The sequence below is a fragment of the Falco punctatus genome, assembly GCF_963210335.1.
Source record: "Falco punctatus genome assembly, chromosome: 3".
Classification (NCBI taxonomy): Eukaryota; Metazoa; Chordata; class Aves; order Falconiformes; family Falconidae; genus Falco; species Falco punctatus.
Genome location: NC_137582.1, coordinates 28,592,946 through 28,611,797, shown reverse-complemented (window position 1 = coordinate 28,611,797; position 18,852 = coordinate 28,592,946). Strand labels below are relative to the sequence as shown.

The window sequence follows — 18,852 nt, the reverse complement described above, 5'->3', positions numbered from 1 at the left end:
CATTTCTTACCGATCTTCTCCAAGTAGGGTATTTAAAAGTCTGTTTCTATGAAGACAATGCCAAGTGCTCAGACATCATGCTATTAAGGATTTAAAACCCAGATATGGATCTAGCTGCTCTTTTCATTTGTTTTAATGCTAAGTTTGTATCAGCAGTAACAGGTGGCTAAGTGTAGGCTAATCTTCTGTAGAAACTGCTAAAACATACTGGAGTAGGATTCTAACCTGGCATTCTGAATGACCGTATGAGAAGTACACTGTACAAAAGAAACCATCACAAGTCAGTCAGTGTTTAAGGAATTTTTATTAAACCAAGAATTTTATAATCCAAATTACGTTTCTTTGCTCAGCTATCAATTCTCACTGTCAACTAAAACAGTGGTGATATTCTGAGCTTTTCCACAGTAAAGAATTACAAAATTAAAGAAAGGAATGCTTTAAATTTTTGTACTGTGTTGAAAATTCTTTTCCCCCGGGTTTATAAAACATTAATTTGTATTTTTTATTTTACTATTTTTTTTTAAATTTTAAATCAGTAAGTAATCTAGGACTAGCACTTGTTTTACTAGCCCCGGCGTTGCTCTGTACATAAGCTTCAAAGTTTCCTTTCCTTTTTTTATTTATTTTATATTTTGCAATGTTTTTCTCAATATTTAATAGTTTTTCCATGTTTAGATTTTTTTTTTCTTCGGTGAAGCGAAGTTCTAGATTGTAGTCCCGGATCTTCCTGCAAACAAAACCAATACTGTTACGTCTTAAAATTAAAGCAGCACCTTATGTTTTCTGACATGCTTTCTGCAACTCTAAGCCTGACAGCACTTTGTGCTTTGATGGCATCAATCATACCAAAGTTCTTGACAAGCAGTGTATTCGAGCTGGTCCCCTGAAGTAAATAAAGTACCCCAAGTCTGCAATACTTGGCAAGAGAAAAGAGTCTAGAAATAAACAGTACCCGGCACAGCACTGCCTTAGACAATGGCTAACGCACATTTGATTTGTTACTGTAGCTAACCTGACTGCAGGTCACCTCTACTCTTAAGGCCAGCATACTAAGGCTCATCAAATAACTACGCTAGCAGTATTTTCCATTTCCAGTTCCTAAAACATCACGCAGCATACAGAGTAATGGTCTCAAAGTTTGGGCATCTTAGTTTAGGTCAGACAACTTATTCAGCACTTGTTTATCTCCAGTGTGAAAGTGTCACTAGCAAAAAAAGGAAAAAGAACGAACTGTGGAAAAAACAGGACTCAAAACTTGCCTCCAAAAGGGAAGCTACAGAAATGGAAAGACCAAGAAAAATGAAAATTTGAAGTAATCAAATGTTAAAGCAGACATCTTCAACTGATAGCTATAAATGTGGAAAGGAAGTTCACAGACAGGCAAAACCTAACTGGACTCAATAGGGAACAGACTCCTGTACTATCAACTCCATTATTTTCCCCTTTCAAAACTGTAAGGATACCACATTTGCCTCTTCTTGTCATGCAACATTAAGCTACCAACCTCACAGAAGGCAGTAAAGAAAATGAGTACTTTAATTGACATTAAAGTTAAATTAAACAAAATGTGAAGTCAAGACAGTATATAGGTTAGTTTTTAATTACTGTGTAATTTTAGATATTGGCAAGTATATACAAATTATAGTGCAAACAGATACTAAATTTCTAAGGAAAAATAGGTTTGGAGTATCATTTCAAGCTTACTTCAAATCCACAAGTTCCTCTTGAACAAAAAGTATGAATAGCAGCATTTGACAGAACTGCCCATTTTTGCACATATGCCTAGAAGTAATGCAGCTAAATATGCTGTTAAAAACAATGTTTCAATACCAGCTAAATATGCAAGAGACGTCAGTAACATTTGCTAACCAAGAGCTACAGAACTGGATTGAGGACAAAATCTGTTTACAACTGCAACCATAGCTGCTACTTTCTGTGGCTGCAAATGATACAGAGTCTGAAAGCACGCTGCTTCTAAGGCCATGGACTAAAAGACTATTGCCTCAGTCAACCTATAAAACTACAGTGCTCAGAAAACTTACTTATTAAACACTTGGAACCCCAGTGGGATTATTAACTGCCTTTTGAGCAGCCTCTTTAGCTTGGTGGGCTTGTAGTACGGCTACAGCTTCATCAACCTGTTAAGTAAAAAAGAAAAATCAATAAAAGGAAGCTTAGTAATTTCTGTATATTTAAGTTAATGAAACAGTTTGAAATTATACATACAAATAATGTGTGCATTATTAAACATTACAGTTCCAGTTCATGCTAACGTAAGTCACTGCCACCCTTTGAAAAAGGATATTCTATCCTCTTGCCCTTGGCCACTGTCACATTGCTGTGACTCCACTGTGCCAACATAAACACCTATTGAATCAGTGTAAATTTAATTGCTGATAAAGCTAGTTAAGGCAGAAGTTCATCTACCTTCGAACGAAGAGACTCAGGAGACTCGAGCATGTGGAGGAGTTCAGAGTTGTCAATCTCCAACAACATACCAGTGATCTTACCCGCCAGAGTAGGGTGCATGCTTTGAATGAGAGGAAATAGACGTTCACCTAGAAAAAAAGAAGTTAATCAGAGCAGCAAATCTCATCTGACAAACAGCCTAAACAGAAGGGAAAAAAGCACCTTGTTCTACTGGTAAAACTATTTATTCCACATTTTAAGATTGATAAAAGTACTTAGTCTGTCCTTCTGCTACAAGGCATAAAGACAGGTATCACATACATACCTAACATCTGCTTTTGTTCTTGTGGAGGGGCAGAAGCCAACATGGAAGCAGTCAAGGGTTCCTGACCTTGCACATGGACAGCAGGCTGCAAATTAACACCATTTCACAATTAAATTCTAGTCCATAGTTAGGTACAGCTTCAAATATCCCATGTTCCAGAACTCAGCATAAACAATCCCTACACTGTCAGAAACACGGAATAAATTACAACTAAGTAAATTTAATCAAATAGTGCTGGTGTAAGAGCTGAGTGATGCTGGAGATTAGTATCAACCACTCCATTGTAGAGAGCAAACACAAGGAGAATTCAGCCTAAGGTATCAAGCAACTGGAAAATACGAAGTAACACAGGATCACATCCAATCCCAGGTGAACTTGAAATATACTTAAAACCGCAAGGTTATAACTCTGCTGCCATAATGAATTCTAGAATAACAAAGACGACTCCTAATGACAAGCACACACCCCCGGCCACCTTCCTCTGCAAAAAACATCAGCAAAAGCATGGACCAGTTCCTAAAATGACATACCTGCTGCATAGCAACCTGTGGCTGTGTATTAAGATGTTGCTGAGGATTACGAACACCTGCAGCGTATTTGTATTGTGGTACTGTGCGTACAGCAGGAGTAGCTGCAGTAGCTGCTGCTGCAGGACGTGGACCCATTGTTTGTGTTGATGTATTAGCTGAAAAAAATAACATAAATGCATATGTGAATAATTATTTTATTTAGCCTATACTGTGCAAGTTAAAAACCAAAACAACCAACCAGCCCAAACTAAATACTTAATTTAGGTATTGTATTACAGATTTTTCTCAGTACTATTGCCAACTGTCACATCGCTGGTCATATCTGAAGGTTTGAAGGTTGAAGTTCACTGGATATTACTTTCCAGTCACTTCACTAATGAATTGCTTTTCTTACAGGCTACTGAAAAAAAGATCTGTAAGAAAACATTCACTTTGGTTGAGTATTAATTTAATTTCATTCCAACCCCAAAGGACACTTGATTTCCTGAGCACATTATGTCAACAGTCATCCTAAAAAAGATGCATTCATGAAGTAGATAGCTAAAAAATACTACTGCCTAAGATCTTCAGAGAGAATTAAGACTCCATTAGAATCAATTCTGGTTCATTCAGTGATGTACAGATTCTGCATACGTGATAGTGGCTCACAGTATTCTACGACAACATACTACAAGCTAAAATTTTATCATCTCAGTATTCCTACATGCAACCTATCATTACAATTGCCACAAGCATGTTTAGAAATGGCTGCAGCTGTCATACAGTATTATTAAAGCAGACACTAAAGGAAGAAACGCGTCATGCTAAAGAGATGGGCCCATAGCAGGAGTCTTTGCTGGGACAATATTTAAAGCAGTTGCTAGGAGGTGATACAACTTTACTTATTTATTTGGTAAGAGCCAGAAAAGGAAGTGTTACCACGTGTGATATTGAACTTAGGAATGCTTTTGAGAGATCATTCTGAATCAGCAAAATTAAAAAAAATAAGCCTAATACTTAAAGTTTGCATAAATCAAACTCACCAACACGTTGTGTTGACATGACTCGTGGAACCTGTGAAGAAGCTGGTCTCATGGTACTAAACGGTGGTCTGGGCGCTGCTGGGCGGATAGCACCAGGCATGTTTTGGAATGCTGTATTTCAGGAAAAAACAGAGTTATTGTCACATGCTGAAACACCGAATAGTGAGAAAATACCACTAACATGACAAAGAGAAGACTGATACTGTAATGCTGTGAAAATGTATTTAGAAGTGCAAAGGTAAATGCCATGGAGTTTACCGCAATCACTGCGAAGAGGCAAAGTGACTTACGATGAGGTCTGGCACCCTGAGCAGTCCAGCGAGGACTAGGTCTAGCAAGCTGAGCAAGTTGATTAGTAGGATAGTATGCAGCACGGTTCTGAGTCTGTCAAATACAAAAACATTGTGTAACTTTGTTATCTTTGAAGGGTGCACTGAACAGTCCATCACCTTTCTGCTGTGAAATCAGAATGCTGATATTACAGACAAATGCTAATAGTTATTTTTACTGTTAAATCTGAACAGATTTTATAAGCAGTACAAAGCATTTGGTTACTAATCTCCATACGTACCTGTGGGATAGCTGCCATGAAGTAACCTGAAGGAGGTGCTGGTTGGTACGGGTTGATTACAGGATTAGGTACTGCCCTTACACTCGCCATTCTCTGCATATACTGGTTGGTGAGGTGAGCTTGGCGCTCTTCTTTACGCTGAGCTAGAGCTACATATAATGGTTTAGTAGCCACAATTCTACCATTCATTTCTGTAACAGCTTTGGTGGCTTCTTCTGGTGATGAAAAGCATACAAATCCAAATCCTTTGCTGCGGCCACCTTCCATCATGACCTGTCAGTACAAAATCTAGTTTTAAAACAAGAAATTGTCGTACCTACTCAACTCACATGGCTTTCTTTTTTCAGCAACATACCAGGAGTAAGATCACAGATTTATTTTACAGAATTGATTTATAAAAAGAAATAATTGCTTAATAGCTGTTTACTGAATACAGATGAAAATCTCAGTGAAGCAGTAATGAGCACATTATTGCACCAAAAAGAAGTCATTTTTCTCACATGAATATCAGTACTTAGTTTATTTTAAGACAGGATGATCCTTTAACCTGAGATGTAAAATAATCAAGAAAGCATATGTCCACGTATATAGCAGTGGTGACTGGGTCACATTTGTTAGTCAAAGAAGTCACTCTTTCTTGATGAAGGATCGCTGTCCGTTTTCAGAGAAAGGACAAGCATAATTATAAACTTTACCTTTGCACTAGTGATTGTACCAAACGGGGAGAATTCTTTTCGAAGACGCTCATCATCGATCCCATCGTCAAGATTTTTCACATAAAGGTTTACACCCTAAATAAAAAAAAATACAAGTTATTTTTGAAAGCAAATTGTCTGTGTAAATCTAAAAATAGCTCAGAATAAAGTTAGTCCTCTTGAATTAAAACTGAACCTGGTATCTGGTGATCCTGTCCTGCTTCATTTGTTCAAACTTGCGCTTCAGCTCCGTCTGTCTTTCCACCTTTTTCTGAGCCCGGCCAACATAGATTTGTTTCCCATTGAGCTCTTTCCCATTCATCTCATCTACAGCCTTCATTAATAAACAACAGGTTAGCAGTGCTTTGTATTCCAGTGGTCTTTAGGCATACAAACCCCCTGTAATTAAATTCTAACAAGTTACATATGGATTCCAGAAAAAGACCCAATCCATCTAAAATATTACTAGCTGAAATAAAGTACCCCAAGACTTCCCTGCTCAAAGTAAAATGGAAATGTATTTCTGAGTGTGGTTCTGTCCGGTTAAAGAGAAGTCACAAGCGATGAAAAACACTCTTCTCATATAAAGTCGGCAGAGGGGGGTGGAAATCAAGTCACATAATTAAGAACTATTTCTCCAGCCTTATCTTGCTAAAGGCATAGAAAATAAAGCAAATTAAGATGAAAAGCTCTAATTCACACACTTCTGTTTTTAAAAGTAACATCTGAAAATATATCTACAAGGTTTTCTTATGCTGTATGTTAAGCTACAGCTGGCAGATGTGGGTGGTTGGTTTTTTTTTAATTCTTTATCTTTCATTAATGTAATACTTAAAGAGTATGAAAGTAACAACTTTTTTTTCCTTTATGCTGTTTTGAGTTACAGCTATTAAAATGTGAAAAGTCTGGCACAGATTTAGTCAATTAATTTAAAACCAGTAGTCACCAGTTTATCGTATACCTTCATGAACAAAGCCATTAAACACATATTTACTGAGGTATCAGAATTTTATGTTATTTAAAACACCCAACACGTGATTCTGACTACTGTAAGAGAAACAATTAAAAAATGAATGTATGCAAGGCTGAACAATGTAGATGTAAGACAGACAGGATTTGTTCTAATCTCTTGCTTGTACACTTGCAGTACTGACAAATCACCAAAATGCCTTTTGAAAAGCAAACTTCGTTTGTTGCCCTGATTTGTTCGGTGCTGAGTTTTTGTCCTGATGCTATATCCCTACTGCCACAGTCAACTGATACATTAAAGCAATCAGCTAACAGAGAATTAAGTTATACAGCATGTTATAGATATATACACAAATTAAAAAGGACCCTTCTTCCAAAGTTACCCTTCAGAGTAAAAGCAACATCACAGGGCTCTATGACTATTTTCTTATAGTTGTGCCAAACATGGTCCATAAAAACTAATGGTTTTCCTGCTGACTTTGCAGGGATGAAGTCTGAAAACACAATCCTTTCTGCCTTGCACAAATGTTTTGTGCAACCAGATTGGATCCAATAATTCATCTGAGGTTTGCAGAGATGTAATAATTTACTATACCTGCACGTTGCCTAGCATGAATGAGTCCAAATCTCACTGAGACCTTTAAGCCCAACTACAACAGGTTATTCAATTATTCAATATTTCTTACTTCTATACTAGTTTCCAGCTGTCTCAAGAGTATCTTGACTTAACAGGCTCCTCAAATCAACTGACGTTTGCTCATAAGAAAGCATTTTAAATGACAGAAACTATGCTAAGTCATTCAGGAAGCAAGACACCTGGTTTTGCAGTGTCCCTGACCAATTCAACACCCTTAATGAATTCACAGGATTTAAAATCACTCAATGAAACATATAATTTGGGTCTCAGTTACAGAATTCCTAAAAATAAGTCCAAATGCTTACTTTTTGGGCATCTTCATGTCTTTCAAAACTAACGAAGCCAAAGCCTTTCGATTTTCCACTCTCATCGGTCATAACTTTCACACTTAGGGCAGGACCTAAAAAGAGAATGAAACACTCATGCTTCGTAAACAGACTGTATTCTGAACAGGATGTTCAAAACGTGAAGAGAAGAAGAAGAACGCCATTCAGTTTATTTCCCTTGTTTTACAAAGGACTCCTGCTTCAATAGTAGTATCTAGTAGGCATCATCCATTAATATAAAATTGCTGATCTACCCTGATGCTGAACTTCAGCCATTATGCCTGAAGTCAGCGATGCTAAATTTCTTTCCTAACCTATTTTCAACCAAAATGGGGTAGGAATTTCACCTCAAAGTGAATGAAATTGTTATCTCATTAAAAATTACAACATTTAAGAAGCATTAGCATTTCCATCCTTTGAAACAGGTACTGAAAGCCAGAGAGGAGGCCTTTCAATACATTAGGTATGTGCTTCACCATTTATCCCAGTAAAAGGCCACCCCAGTTCAGCAATTCCAAGCCTTTGAAAAACTGCAGTACGCAGACTCAACTGAGACAGATACCAGCAGCTAAATGAACATGCTACCGTTTCAACCACAGATACTTCAATAGTGGAAAGAAATTTCCTGTAAATGCTGCTTAGAGCATTTCATATGATATACTACATACTATAGAGTATCTCATATACAAGGCTTTCTCTTGCTTTACATGATATCCACTGGAGAACAGCAAAAGCCTGGAGGAAAGAAAATACAAAAAAATGGCTGAGGCTGAAAATAAAATAGATGTGCCCCAAAACCCACTACAAGAATCTGTAACTGAATTACAGACTTTGCCATTTCCTATTTCAATGGTGACACATCATACACATTATTAGATCATGATCATATATATATGCCTGCCATAATTTTGCCCTGTGCATAACTGAGGGTCAAGACAAACAGCTTGCCAACACAACAGAATAACGAAAATCGAGATAGGCTGAGTAAGGATAAGTCTGCAGGTCAAGGAAAGCAATAGCAAACTCATGTCATACTCTAATTCACTCGTAGTGAATCCATAACATCAATCTGTACTGAAATACGACACACTTCATTTGCAACTTAAAAAAATGTGCAAGCCCCATTCAAAAGACTATTTAGACACTTTTCAGATTTTCAGAAACAATTCTGAGACAAACAGTTCAGAAACAAAGATGGCAGGATTATATATGCTATTGTGCCTATTTAAGATTCTGCAGTGGATATTACCGTATTTTGAATCTGAAATTGGCATTAAGTACAATTTTCAGTACCTTTTATTATTTTTTATGTTTTCAAACCAACATCAGCCAGCCAGCTGATTCCTTGTATATCTTGTCTGTACAGTGCCTTGTAAGAAGCTCAAGTTCACTTGTGTTTATAAAAACTTAAAGTTTAAGGCATTACCAAACTTGCCAAAGAGTTCCTTCAGTCTCTCATCATCCATGTCTTCTCCAAAATTCTTGATGTAAACATTGGTGAATTCCTTTGCTCTGGCTCCAAGCTCTGCCTCACGCTCCTTGCGGGATTTAAACCTTCCAACAAATCTAGTTGCAGGAGAACAGAATAGTGTAGATTAAAGCAAGTCTGACAGGGTTTAAAAACTTACTTTAATCTTCTGGTATACTTTACTCTTGATCAGTCTCATTGTTCATTATAAGCATTAAATTCTTTAGAAAAAATATTTACGATAAAATTCCATCAGAAAAACAATTTCACTATCCTTTGCTACGTCAGTGTGCTTATCAGTTACTAGCATAAAAATGCTTTCAAGCCCTTTGCAAGATTGTTCACTCATAAAACAGCCTTTGACAACAGAAGCTGGGCAATGGGAAAAGAATACTAGGTGAAGTGGCTAAACAGAAATTCTAGATATTGGCATAATCCCTCTGCCATACTAAAAACTTGGCAGCCTTAAAGCAGTTACCACTCTCTGATCCAGCTTTTAAGCAAGGGGTATTTAACTAACCTCCCCCACTACCTTACACACCTTTGCAGCTTATATCAAGAGCAAGACTTCGGTTTGCTTTTGGCATTTGTTGGTTTTTTGTTTGTTTTTCAACAGACAGAGAAATACATAGTTCAGCTTGATCTTTAGTTAAATAGCATTGCAAATTGGCTGGGAACACCAAACATCAGTTCATACCATCAGAGAAAGAACAGAAGGTGAACACAACACTCTGCATCCTAAGGATCTGCTCTAGTACAGACATAACATATCTAACTCTATTTGTAGCATTTCTAGTTGTAGCAGACTTTTGCTCTCTAACTTTATAGTACTGTCCAACTTTATAGTTCCAAATCTGACAAATCCAGTAAGTAGCATATTGTAATTCAACATTTTCTTCAACTCTGACAGCTTCACCCGATTTACAGTGACCAAGGATGGTAAGAATGATAGTGCAATGTGTTTAGCAGATCTTGATAGCGAGTGAAGCACTTCAATGCACTTCAAACAAAGTTTTGTAAACCATTTGCTTTTATGACTACATGCTGACCTCTGTTTACTAATTTTAAAAGGTCGTATAAAGATGGAAGCTGAGTAAAAACATCCACAGAATGCCAGTCAAGACCAGAACAAGCACGAAAACGAGTTTCAAAATACATGTTCTCCCTGTATGTGACTTGATCCATCCACCTCTACATGTAAAAATAATCCATGATGGTAAGCTGATGCTGATTTCTGTGATCCTTTTTCCAAACCCTCTCAAGTATTTGCAGAGCTATTATTTTGCAGCTATACCAAATACCATAATGATCCCTTGGGCATAGCTGTCAGGCACACTCACCTTCCCCTCCCCCTCCCCACACCCCACCCCCCCCGCCAGATATCACTAACCAAGAAGCCAAATAATTTTTTTCCTACAGTATAGAACAATAATGTTTACAACATTATACTTCTCTAAGTTTTATTTTGTACTCCTATTCCCTAGATATGCCTATTAACAGACATTAATATAAAAACATCTGTGTAATCCAACCACTATTCTGGACTGAGTAACTGTAGAGCTTTAAGTTCCATCCAAAAAATGGATAATGTTGCCTACCTTACAACTTTTATAAAGGAAGTGTTATTCAGAACACCTGATGGCTTGTATTTTATCTCAGACCAGTAAGATCAGAAAACCAGAGAAGTTCCCAAATCCTCATTACTGCATTGGCTTGTAAGACAACCAATACAACAATTTTTTCCCTAGTCCATTATTATCCTTTTCTGAACTTATTCTGACTTTAGAATAGGCAGGTGATACAATTCATAGTATTCTTAGCACTAAAATTCTAAATCCTCTTTAAAACTGTAAGATTTTATAACAACCTGTCTTTTCTAGGTAAGCTTTAAATATTTGTCTGCTGTAAAATGAGTTTCAATCTGTTGATGCCCAACTACGTATTTATGTACTTACACTTTGCGGTCATTAAGCAGCATACCATTCATTTTTTCAATAGCTCTTTCTGCAGCTTCTTGTGTCTCAAAATGTACAAATCCATAGCCCTTGGATCCATTTTCATCACACACCACCTATTTAAAGAAAAACCCTGTTGTAACACCTGTGGAATGTTTCCAGCATAAAATGAGGTTTTGTCTCAAACCATTAAACAAACGAAAAATTTTCCACTAACCTTACAAGACAGGATGTTTCCAAAAGCAGAAAATGTGTCATACAAAGCTTTGTTATCAATTGATTTGTCCAAGTTTTTGATGAAGATGTTTCCTACACCACTTTTACGTAGAGATGGATCGCGCTGAGACCACATGATGCGCACTGGTTTGCCTTTAATGACATCAAAGTTCATTGTGTCCAAAGCTCGTTCAGCTGGAAAAACATCATAGAATTAGTAGGGAACGCTAAAGTTCTCTTAATAAGCACACGAATAACATTTTTTACTATTTTAAGTCCAGCACCACCACCAAGATGCAACCCCAAACCTCCAGTGTAAACAAACCCCATTCTGTTTTATGCAAGTAAGACCTGGCAGAAACTCCTCAGCAAAAGCTGCACTTAGGAAGGAGCACGAGTCAGCTAACAAGCTGCAGAAATCCCAGTAGCCTAAAGGATTGGACTCCACTATGAAAAGATGGTATGGTGACAAGAGAAAACATATGAAGTGATGGCAATTATGACCTGTTTGACAGGACGGGAAGTTTTAACATCCGTGGAAAATCAGCTGGCCACTCTCACATCATGTAGATGTATCAATAAAAATGTTTTTAGGGGTACAGGTTGTGCCTATGAGGGGCCTTCTACAAACATTAACACAAAACCTCCTAAATTAATAATACCTCTAAGCTGGCAACATTTCTTTGCTAGGTGGAGTTCAAGCCTGGTTCAGACAGCTGTTCCACACAACTCCTTCCTTAGTGACAAAAAAGATCCACTACGGACTTCCAGGCAAGGGACAAGTGCAAAGAGATTGTAAACTAGCACTTAATTTTGAAAATCTGAAACTATATATTCAAAACTCATGATGAAATAAAAACATACAAGCTCAATGAAGGAGCAAGCATTAAAACAGCAATATGAAGTAACATGAACCAGGTTTTGTTACTCCAATGGAGCAGTTTTTCCAGTAGAACTCCATAACTAACTTTCCAAAGCCTGAATTTAAGATCTCAGTGTATTTCGTTAGGGAAGTATCAGGACTTCTTCAGTTCTCACATGTTCCTTCAAAGCAACAAGATGCATCTGATGTTTTAAGTCAACAAGGTATTAAGCAAGAAAGAACAACAGTTCTCAAGTATGGCAGACATATTTTATCTCCTACGTTAGCTCCTTTCTGTTGTTGCTCCTGTATGTCTGGAAGAGCACTGAAAAAAGTCCCAACAGATATCTGAAGTCACACCCGTCGATATGAGCTCACTTCACTGCAGTTTGCACAGCAGAGCAATGTGATGTTAGCAAGGCTGAAATTCATTTAGTATTAGTTTAAAAACAGTAACCAGGTCAGTTAATTGCTTTTCTTAGGAGAGGACCAAGGGCCATTCACACTGTGAAAACCCTTGTTTTATATTTTTGTTCTTTAAGTGCTGCTTTAGCCATGTTGCTGGATATCATGGCCAAAGAAAATTTGCTGTCAGCCTCTGGTTCAACTGATATACCATGTTTCACACTCTTTCTTGCCACATTTTCAGATTACAAGTGAATTTGAAGATTATATTCTCTGAAAGGCATCTGTGGAAGTTTACAAGACAGACACCTAACACTTTCTTGTAAGAAAAAAATCATCCATTGATAGTGTTACCATATTCACATGACAGTAGCAAGTCAACAACAGATTTAAGCTGAAGTCATGAAAAAATACAAGCAATGCCAGTCTTTTAAATATATTAACAGATCTTTCACAAACTTTAATATAAATTAAACAGGAGAAAAGACAACCTAGATACTGGTGATGAGAAACAAAAAACATTGGAAGGCTTTAAATTGCAAAAGAAAAAAAACAAAGATGGACAAAAAAAAAAGAAAAAAATAAAGAACTTTGGGTATCACACTGGCCACAGTCGAAACATGTAACACTTTGGTACTGCCCTGGAAGTCATTAGAATTATTACTGCCAGCACCAGCAAAAGTGCCAGCAACAAACAGTTCATTATTTCCAGAAGTAGTAACAGGGCTTCTTTTACCAGAAAAGAGGCTTTTCTAATTCATGCTAATTGCTTCTAGAATAATCCTGACACTTCTCAAAAATGCACGTTCCTGGACACACTTCCCAAACATCTGACTCAAAGCAGGTCCATACTAGCTTTCGCAAATGTTACCACTCTCAGCTTATAGTGAGCACGTATCTTAGACCAATGCCATTTCTCCACAAAGGCAAGGACAGCACAGAAACTCTCACCAGTTCTCATCTCTTCTATGGAGCAGAAGTAAGAGAAATTAAAAGATTTCTGCTTAACCAATGCCGCACTGTCATTCCACAATAGATTTAAAAACATTACTAGAATGCATATGCAACCAGGTACAAGCTGCTCATTAAAATTCACAACTCTTAAAACTAGCTTACTTTCATTACAGTTTTGCTATAGGTCACCCGCTAGTTTGCAGGAGACAATTCCATTCAGCAGTTAACTTGTTACCAAGTGGACACACCTACCTACCCATGCTGTACTTTTGCTGATTCTGCTGAAGCCTTTATTGAATGAGTCACCAGTTCCCATTTCAGTCGTGAGCAACTGGACAGTCCACTTCAGTACCGATTTCAAAATCACACAGAATATACACTTAATGCTAGACTGTGCTAAACATACCTATCAAGAGCTGCAAAATAATACACCTCTGGAAACACAGCCATTTGAAAAATCTGAAGGGGGAAGTGCAGCTTCAGATTACTCAAGAATATTTCTAGTTTAGTGATTAAACAAGACTGCCTGGGTTTTACTCCGGACTATGACTCAAATTCAGAAAAGTCACAACTATGAAATGTGTGCATACCTCACAAATGTGTCATGAGGTCTAATTAGGTTTTGGAACAGCTTTGAGATCCCCAGTTTACAGACAGCCGGTAATGTTGAGCACACCTTCAAAGACTTTTTCAAAACCCAAACTAGTTGTTACTAGCTGTTTAATAAGCATAGCCCGAGATGTAGCTAAGAATTAGACTAAACCAAGACAAGGCAGTCAGTTTGGAATCAAAATGAAACCAGTATTACTGCAAGAATAACCATTCATCCTCAGAGCTCCTATTTTAACATTTCAGTAAACTGACAGAATTATCTGTGGAAAAAAAAATAATCACCAAAACCACTTTCGACGTATTTGCCAAGAATATAAAATACTAAAAATGTTGCAGTAGTCACACAATATCATTTACGTATATTTTAAAGAAGTTCTTCCAGATATGTGCCAGATGCAGGTGTGAGACTGATGACAAATACTTTTAGCTGAAGTGGACCAAGTGTAGAATACAATGTGTGCTTCCTGAAGTCTGAAAAATACTTGTAAGCATTTAGAGTAACAGCTTTTTTGTAAAAGGGACATTCTCAAACTCTAAATTCAAACACTGCTCAGCTGAAAAAGCTGTATTTTTCCCCAGAAATTGCAAAATAAGTCACAAAACATAGGGTTGAACAGGTTGCTCAACTAATGACAATGATAAAGGTGGCCCTTACAGAATTCTGTCATTACAAAGGAGAAGCAGCATCTGAATCACCTTCAACTTCTGCCTGACACATCACATCACAGTACTGAACTGGGCTAACCCCTTCTTTTTCTTTTTGAGAATAAACTGTACCATAGGTTTTTGTCAAGTGAAAGCACAGTATGTTAAAATCAGCATTCAAATCGTCTTATCCTAAACAATGGTTGATTAAATTACAAGCTCTCTGAAGTGAGAGAGCTGGTAACAGGTGAAATATCTGCCTATTAAAAAGATGAGACAGTGACTTTTACTACTTACATACAGATATCATCGGTACAGCAAAGCCTGATCTGATAATGGCTATATATTAAAGTCAGTTTTGGAAGCCAGTTAATCCAATTGCTTGAAAAGTTTGTAATTCAAGCCTCTCACTTCCATACAGTTGAAAATAAAACCATTATAATAGGAAACTGTTAACTCTCCTTGAAATCAAATACATTCTAGCTGGCCGAAATATTTTTTCTTTTCATTGGACTCCATACAACTTAGAACCGGTCACATTTGGTTCTTGTATCGAAATCCTCCAAACGAACAAGCCAGTTTGCCCAACTCAACGCAGCCACGACCAGAACTATACGAAAAGTTTCTTTACTGATCCCATTTTAGAGAGCCAGCAAGACGTCGTGGAAAGCAAGTTTAATAAAAGCACAACTTGGGACACACAACGTCGGAGAGTTTACTGCGAAGAGAAAGGGATGAGAAAGCAGCTTACTAAAGGGAGAGCAAGCAGGGGGGGAGACCCAAGTAATTTCACCCCCTGCCCACATGTGACAGACCGGCCTGGTGTTTTCAGGTATTACGCCTTGGCTGGACGGCTATAAAACTACCAGACCCTCCCGGTACGTCCTACTTCCTTCTTTTGGCCTCTTAATCACGCATACACACCCAGCTCCTGCGTAGTTGTTAAAAGGTGCTAATGACTACGGTGTTTTCTTCAAGCTAGCCTTCATCCCGGATTCCTGATGCAGCCGCGCACGGACGTGCCAGCCTGTGGGAAAGCCGCCTGCACACACACCCCCACCCCCCATCCCCCGGCCGCCCCCTCCCCGCCGCCCCCGGGCCGGGGCAGCCAGCCCGGGCCACGAGCTTTCGGCGGGGGCGCCCCCCGTCCATCCCCCGGCGTCGCCTGCCGGTTGCGGGCGCGGAAGCGCCTCTCCCCCGCCCCCCTGCCCCGCCACGAGGCGCGGGCGGCCCCAGGCCGCGTGTCAGGCAGCGGCGGCCCCGCCGCACGGCCCCCCCACCCGGCGCCAAGTTCGCCCGCGTCCCGGCAACACCGACGCCGGCCCCGGGAGCGCCCGGGCGGGGAAAATGGATGCAGGGCGGCGGCGGCCAAGCGGGCGGGCGGGGGGGGGAGGGCGGCCGCGCCGAGTCCTGGTAGGGGGCGGGGGAGAAACATGGCTCCTCCGGCGGCGGCCGCCGCGGCTCTCCCCTCAGGCCGCCTCGCCCGCCGCCTCCCCCGCGGTCCGGCCCCCGCCACTCACCGTCGGCGGGCTGCTGGAAGTTGACATAGGCGTAGCCGAGCGACCGGCGGGTGATCATGTCCCTGCAGACGCGAATGGAGAGGATGGGCCCGGCAGGGCTGAACTTCTCGTAGAGCATGGCCTCCGTCACGTCGGGGTGCAGGTCCCCCACGTAGAGGGAGGCCATGGGGTAGCTGGGGGCGCTGGGGTTCATCCTGCCGCCGTCTCCCGACGCGGGAGGGCAAGGGGGGGGCGCTGACGAGGCGAGGAGGCCGCGGCGGCCCGGCGGTCCGTGAGGGCAGGGGCCGGCGGTGGCGGCGCGGCGGAGGGGGCACTCCGGAGACGGAGTCGAAACTTGTCGGCGGCGGGAGGCGGATGCGCGGCGGCGGCGGCGGATGGAAGGGGCGGGGGGTCTGGCTCACTCCGTGCTGGGCCTGGCGGAGGTGGCGGCGGTTGCTGTTGGCCTCGGCGGGGGTCGGGCTCGCTCTGTGTCTCCTCTCGGCTGCGCCGGGTCCGGGGGCTTCGCTTCACCGGGTTATTTTATATCAAACCGGCCGGTTGCAGAAGGTTGACGGGAGGTGGAAGAAGGAAGGATTATTTTTTTTAAAAGGTTTTTTAGGATTTTTGGATTTTTTTTGGCTTTTTAAATATTTTTAGTAATAAATGGTGCGGCGGGGCCGGGCCGGCGTGTCCGGGTGTCCGGAGCACACGCACTGCGCACACAGCTCCGACGGCGGCCGGGGGACAAGGGGGAGGCCGCCGCCCCGGCCGCGCACTATATATACCCGCCCCGCCCCCAGCCGCCCCCACCGCGCCGCACGCCACGCACCGACCGCGCGCACCGCGCAGGCGCCGCCGCGGGGGAAGGCGGGGAGACGCGCGGCGCCGGCGCCCGGCCGAGTGGACGGCAGCGCTGGCGCATGCGCCGCGGCGGCCGGGGGAAGCGGCCGGGAGGGAGCGCGCCTGCGCCTGCCGACGTCACCGGGGGCGGGGGGGTTCGGCGCCAGGGCGCGTGCGCCTACGTGCGAGCACATGTGCGCGGCGGGCGGGGGGAGCGGGCCGGGTCAAAGGGCGCGTGCGCGCTGAGCGGCTCAGCGGCCCAGCGGGGCCGGGCGGGAGGGAGGCGGCCGGGCGGGCGTTAGGCGGCCGCGCGCGTGCGCCGCGCCCCGCCCCTACCCGCGCGGGGAGCGCGTGCGGGTGCGGTGCGCCGGTGCAGTGCGCCGCCGCCGCCAGTGGCGCGGGCGGGCGAGGAAGGTCGCGTGCCGGCCGGAAAGGGACGGGCCCGCCGGCCCCGCGGCGCACGCGCCGTAGGGCCGCTTCCGCTGGGGGTGGGGGTGTCGTGAGGGCGCGCCGCTCTGGGGCGGTGCCGCGGCGCGGCGGGGCCTGGCCGGGCTGGGCCGGGCTGCCCCTCCCCGGTCCGAGTGAAGGCTTGGGGCACGGGTTAACCGGCGTCCTCCCTCCCTGCGGCGACCTATCGGTGCCTTTCGGGGACCCGCCGGTGCTTCCCAGCGCCTTGCCTCTGCTGGGGCCGGGGGTCGGTCCTGGGGGCCTCAGCCATTAACATTACCGAGAGGTTTCTGCCGCCGGTGCACGGCTTCGGGCCTCGTTCGGGTGTGTTTTTTTACAGGTTCTTTCTAGGGCTGATTTGGGCGCTGGGTAGCATCACCTCACGGGCTCGATGTGCTTGCACCGGTATTCAAAGGCTTTGCAAGCCTGCCTGCTGGCTCATGAGGGGGGCGGCGGTGCCTTTCGTTAACCCCCTGAGCTGTGCAAACCCAGACTGCACCTTTTTCGGTATCGTGGATTTTGCTCAAGAAGCAACAAAAGGCTGGAGGAAAATTTGAAGCTGCATCTCTGGGAGCAGGGTTGTCAATAGACTGGCCAAGTTGGGTTTAGTGGAAACAGCATTTTAAGCTCCGCTCAGTTTGTTCCTTAAGCTTAATGTATTTTGTTGCCATATTTTGCTTTAAAATGTTATTAAAGTTTTGGTTGTAGATCAAACAGTGTTGGGAATTAGCTGGCTATCTTTTTGTAGTTTTAATGTGTGTGAAGGCATCTGCCATTATTCTAGGCAATTTGGAGGGATGCTTTAAGGCAATAATGGCCCATTAGAAGCTTGTCAAATGCATATTGTGATTTGTACCAGGTAAAGAATATTTCAGAGAGACAGAGTGATCCTGCGCATTTTAGAAAACCTGTGGCAAGGGATGCTGCTGGTTTATTTTTAGCTAGCTTCCCCAGTCCTAAAAAAATGAAGACTTTAAAAAAAAAAATCCTGTCTTTTAGAATTCCATGGATCTTTTTTATCACAAAAGAGTAGAATCAAATCAAATGTGATTCATTCCTGCTAAACAATTAGTACAAATGTACAAAAGAAGCCAGATCTTAGATTTGCACAAGTCTTGGAAATAACAGCTCTTTTATGTTTAATGTAGTTTTTCTTCTGTGTGGGATTTTTGTGGGGTTGTTTGTTTGTTTGTTTTCTAATAAAGTTACAACAGAAAGAGGAAGAACTGACTGCATTTTAATATCTTGTTTTATATTTTCTATCTTGTTTTATTTTTCTTTCACCAGCATTTGCCATCTCAGGTTTAAATAGAGCTGTAGGAGGGAGTCCTTACAGAATTTTGCTGTCACATGTGAAGGATTCCACTTGCATTCAGCAGCTGCTGCAGTTTTACTGCCTCTTGTTGGAGATCACCAAACCCACAGTAGAGCTGGCATCTCCCCATCTGTTTCATGGCAAAGTATG

General features: G+C 42.0%; 2 protein-coding genes across 5 annotated transcripts in view; one reads left to right on the top strand and one right to left on the bottom strand.

Moving 5' to 3' along the window:
* Positions 1–285: 285 nt before the first annotated feature.
* On the bottom strand, positions 286–16,841 carry PABPC1 (poly(A) binding protein cytoplasmic 1). Of its 4 annotated transcripts, none has more exons than XM_080378062.1 (15): positions 16,122–16,839; positions 11,125–11,318; positions 10,908–11,023; positions 8,911–9,050; positions 7,464–7,558; positions 5,749–5,886; positions 5,553–5,648; positions 4,858–5,130; positions 4,577–4,670; positions 4,287–4,397; positions 3,265–3,419; positions 2,735–2,819; positions 2,428–2,558; positions 2,043–2,138; positions 286–745 (listed from the first exon to the last, which is right to left on the bottom strand). In XM_080378062.1, the coding sequence occupies exons 1-14, from the start codon at positions 16,312–16,314 to the stop codon at positions 2,046–2,048; spliced, it is 1,914 nt and encodes a 637-aa protein (XP_080234188.1). In that variant the 5' UTR covers positions 16,315–16,839; the 3' UTR covers positions 286–745; positions 2,043–2,045. The 4 variants fall into 4 exon arrangements, with proteins under 4 accessions (XP_080234188.1, XP_080234186.1, XP_080234187.1 ...); XM_080378060.1 differs by having other exon boundaries at positions 286–727; XM_080378061.1 differs by having other exon boundaries at positions 286–723.
* Positions 16,496–18,852, top strand: part of LOC308060258 (uncharacterized protein) — a gene marked incomplete at its 5' end in the record, with an annotated part of 39,400 nt that continues 37,043 nt past the window's right edge. Inside the window, 2 exons of the mRNA XM_080378725.1 lie at positions 16,496–16,558; positions 16,720–18,847. Of these exons, the coding sequence (XP_080234851.1) occupies positions 16,496–16,558; positions 16,720–17,661 (1,005 nt within the window). The 3' untranslated portion in view covers positions 17,662–18,847. The remainder of the gene's footprint in view (positions 16,559–16,719; positions 18,848–18,852) is intronic.

Excerpts from the sequence above, each read along its gene's own strand:
- PABPC1 (XM_080378062.1), bottom strand. The coding sequence starts at position 16,314 with ATGAACCCCAGCGCCCCCAGCTACCCCATGGCCTCCCTCTACGTGGGG. Across the intron at positions 11,024-11,124 it reads GAAACATCCTGTCTTGTAAG|GTGGTGTGTGATGAAAATGG; the intron begins GTTAGTGGAAAA and ends TTCTTTAAATAG. Across the intron at positions 5,649-5,748 it reads ACAGGATCACCAGATACCAG|GGTGTAAACCTTTATGTGAA; the intron begins GTTCAGTTTTAA and ends TTTTTTATTTAG.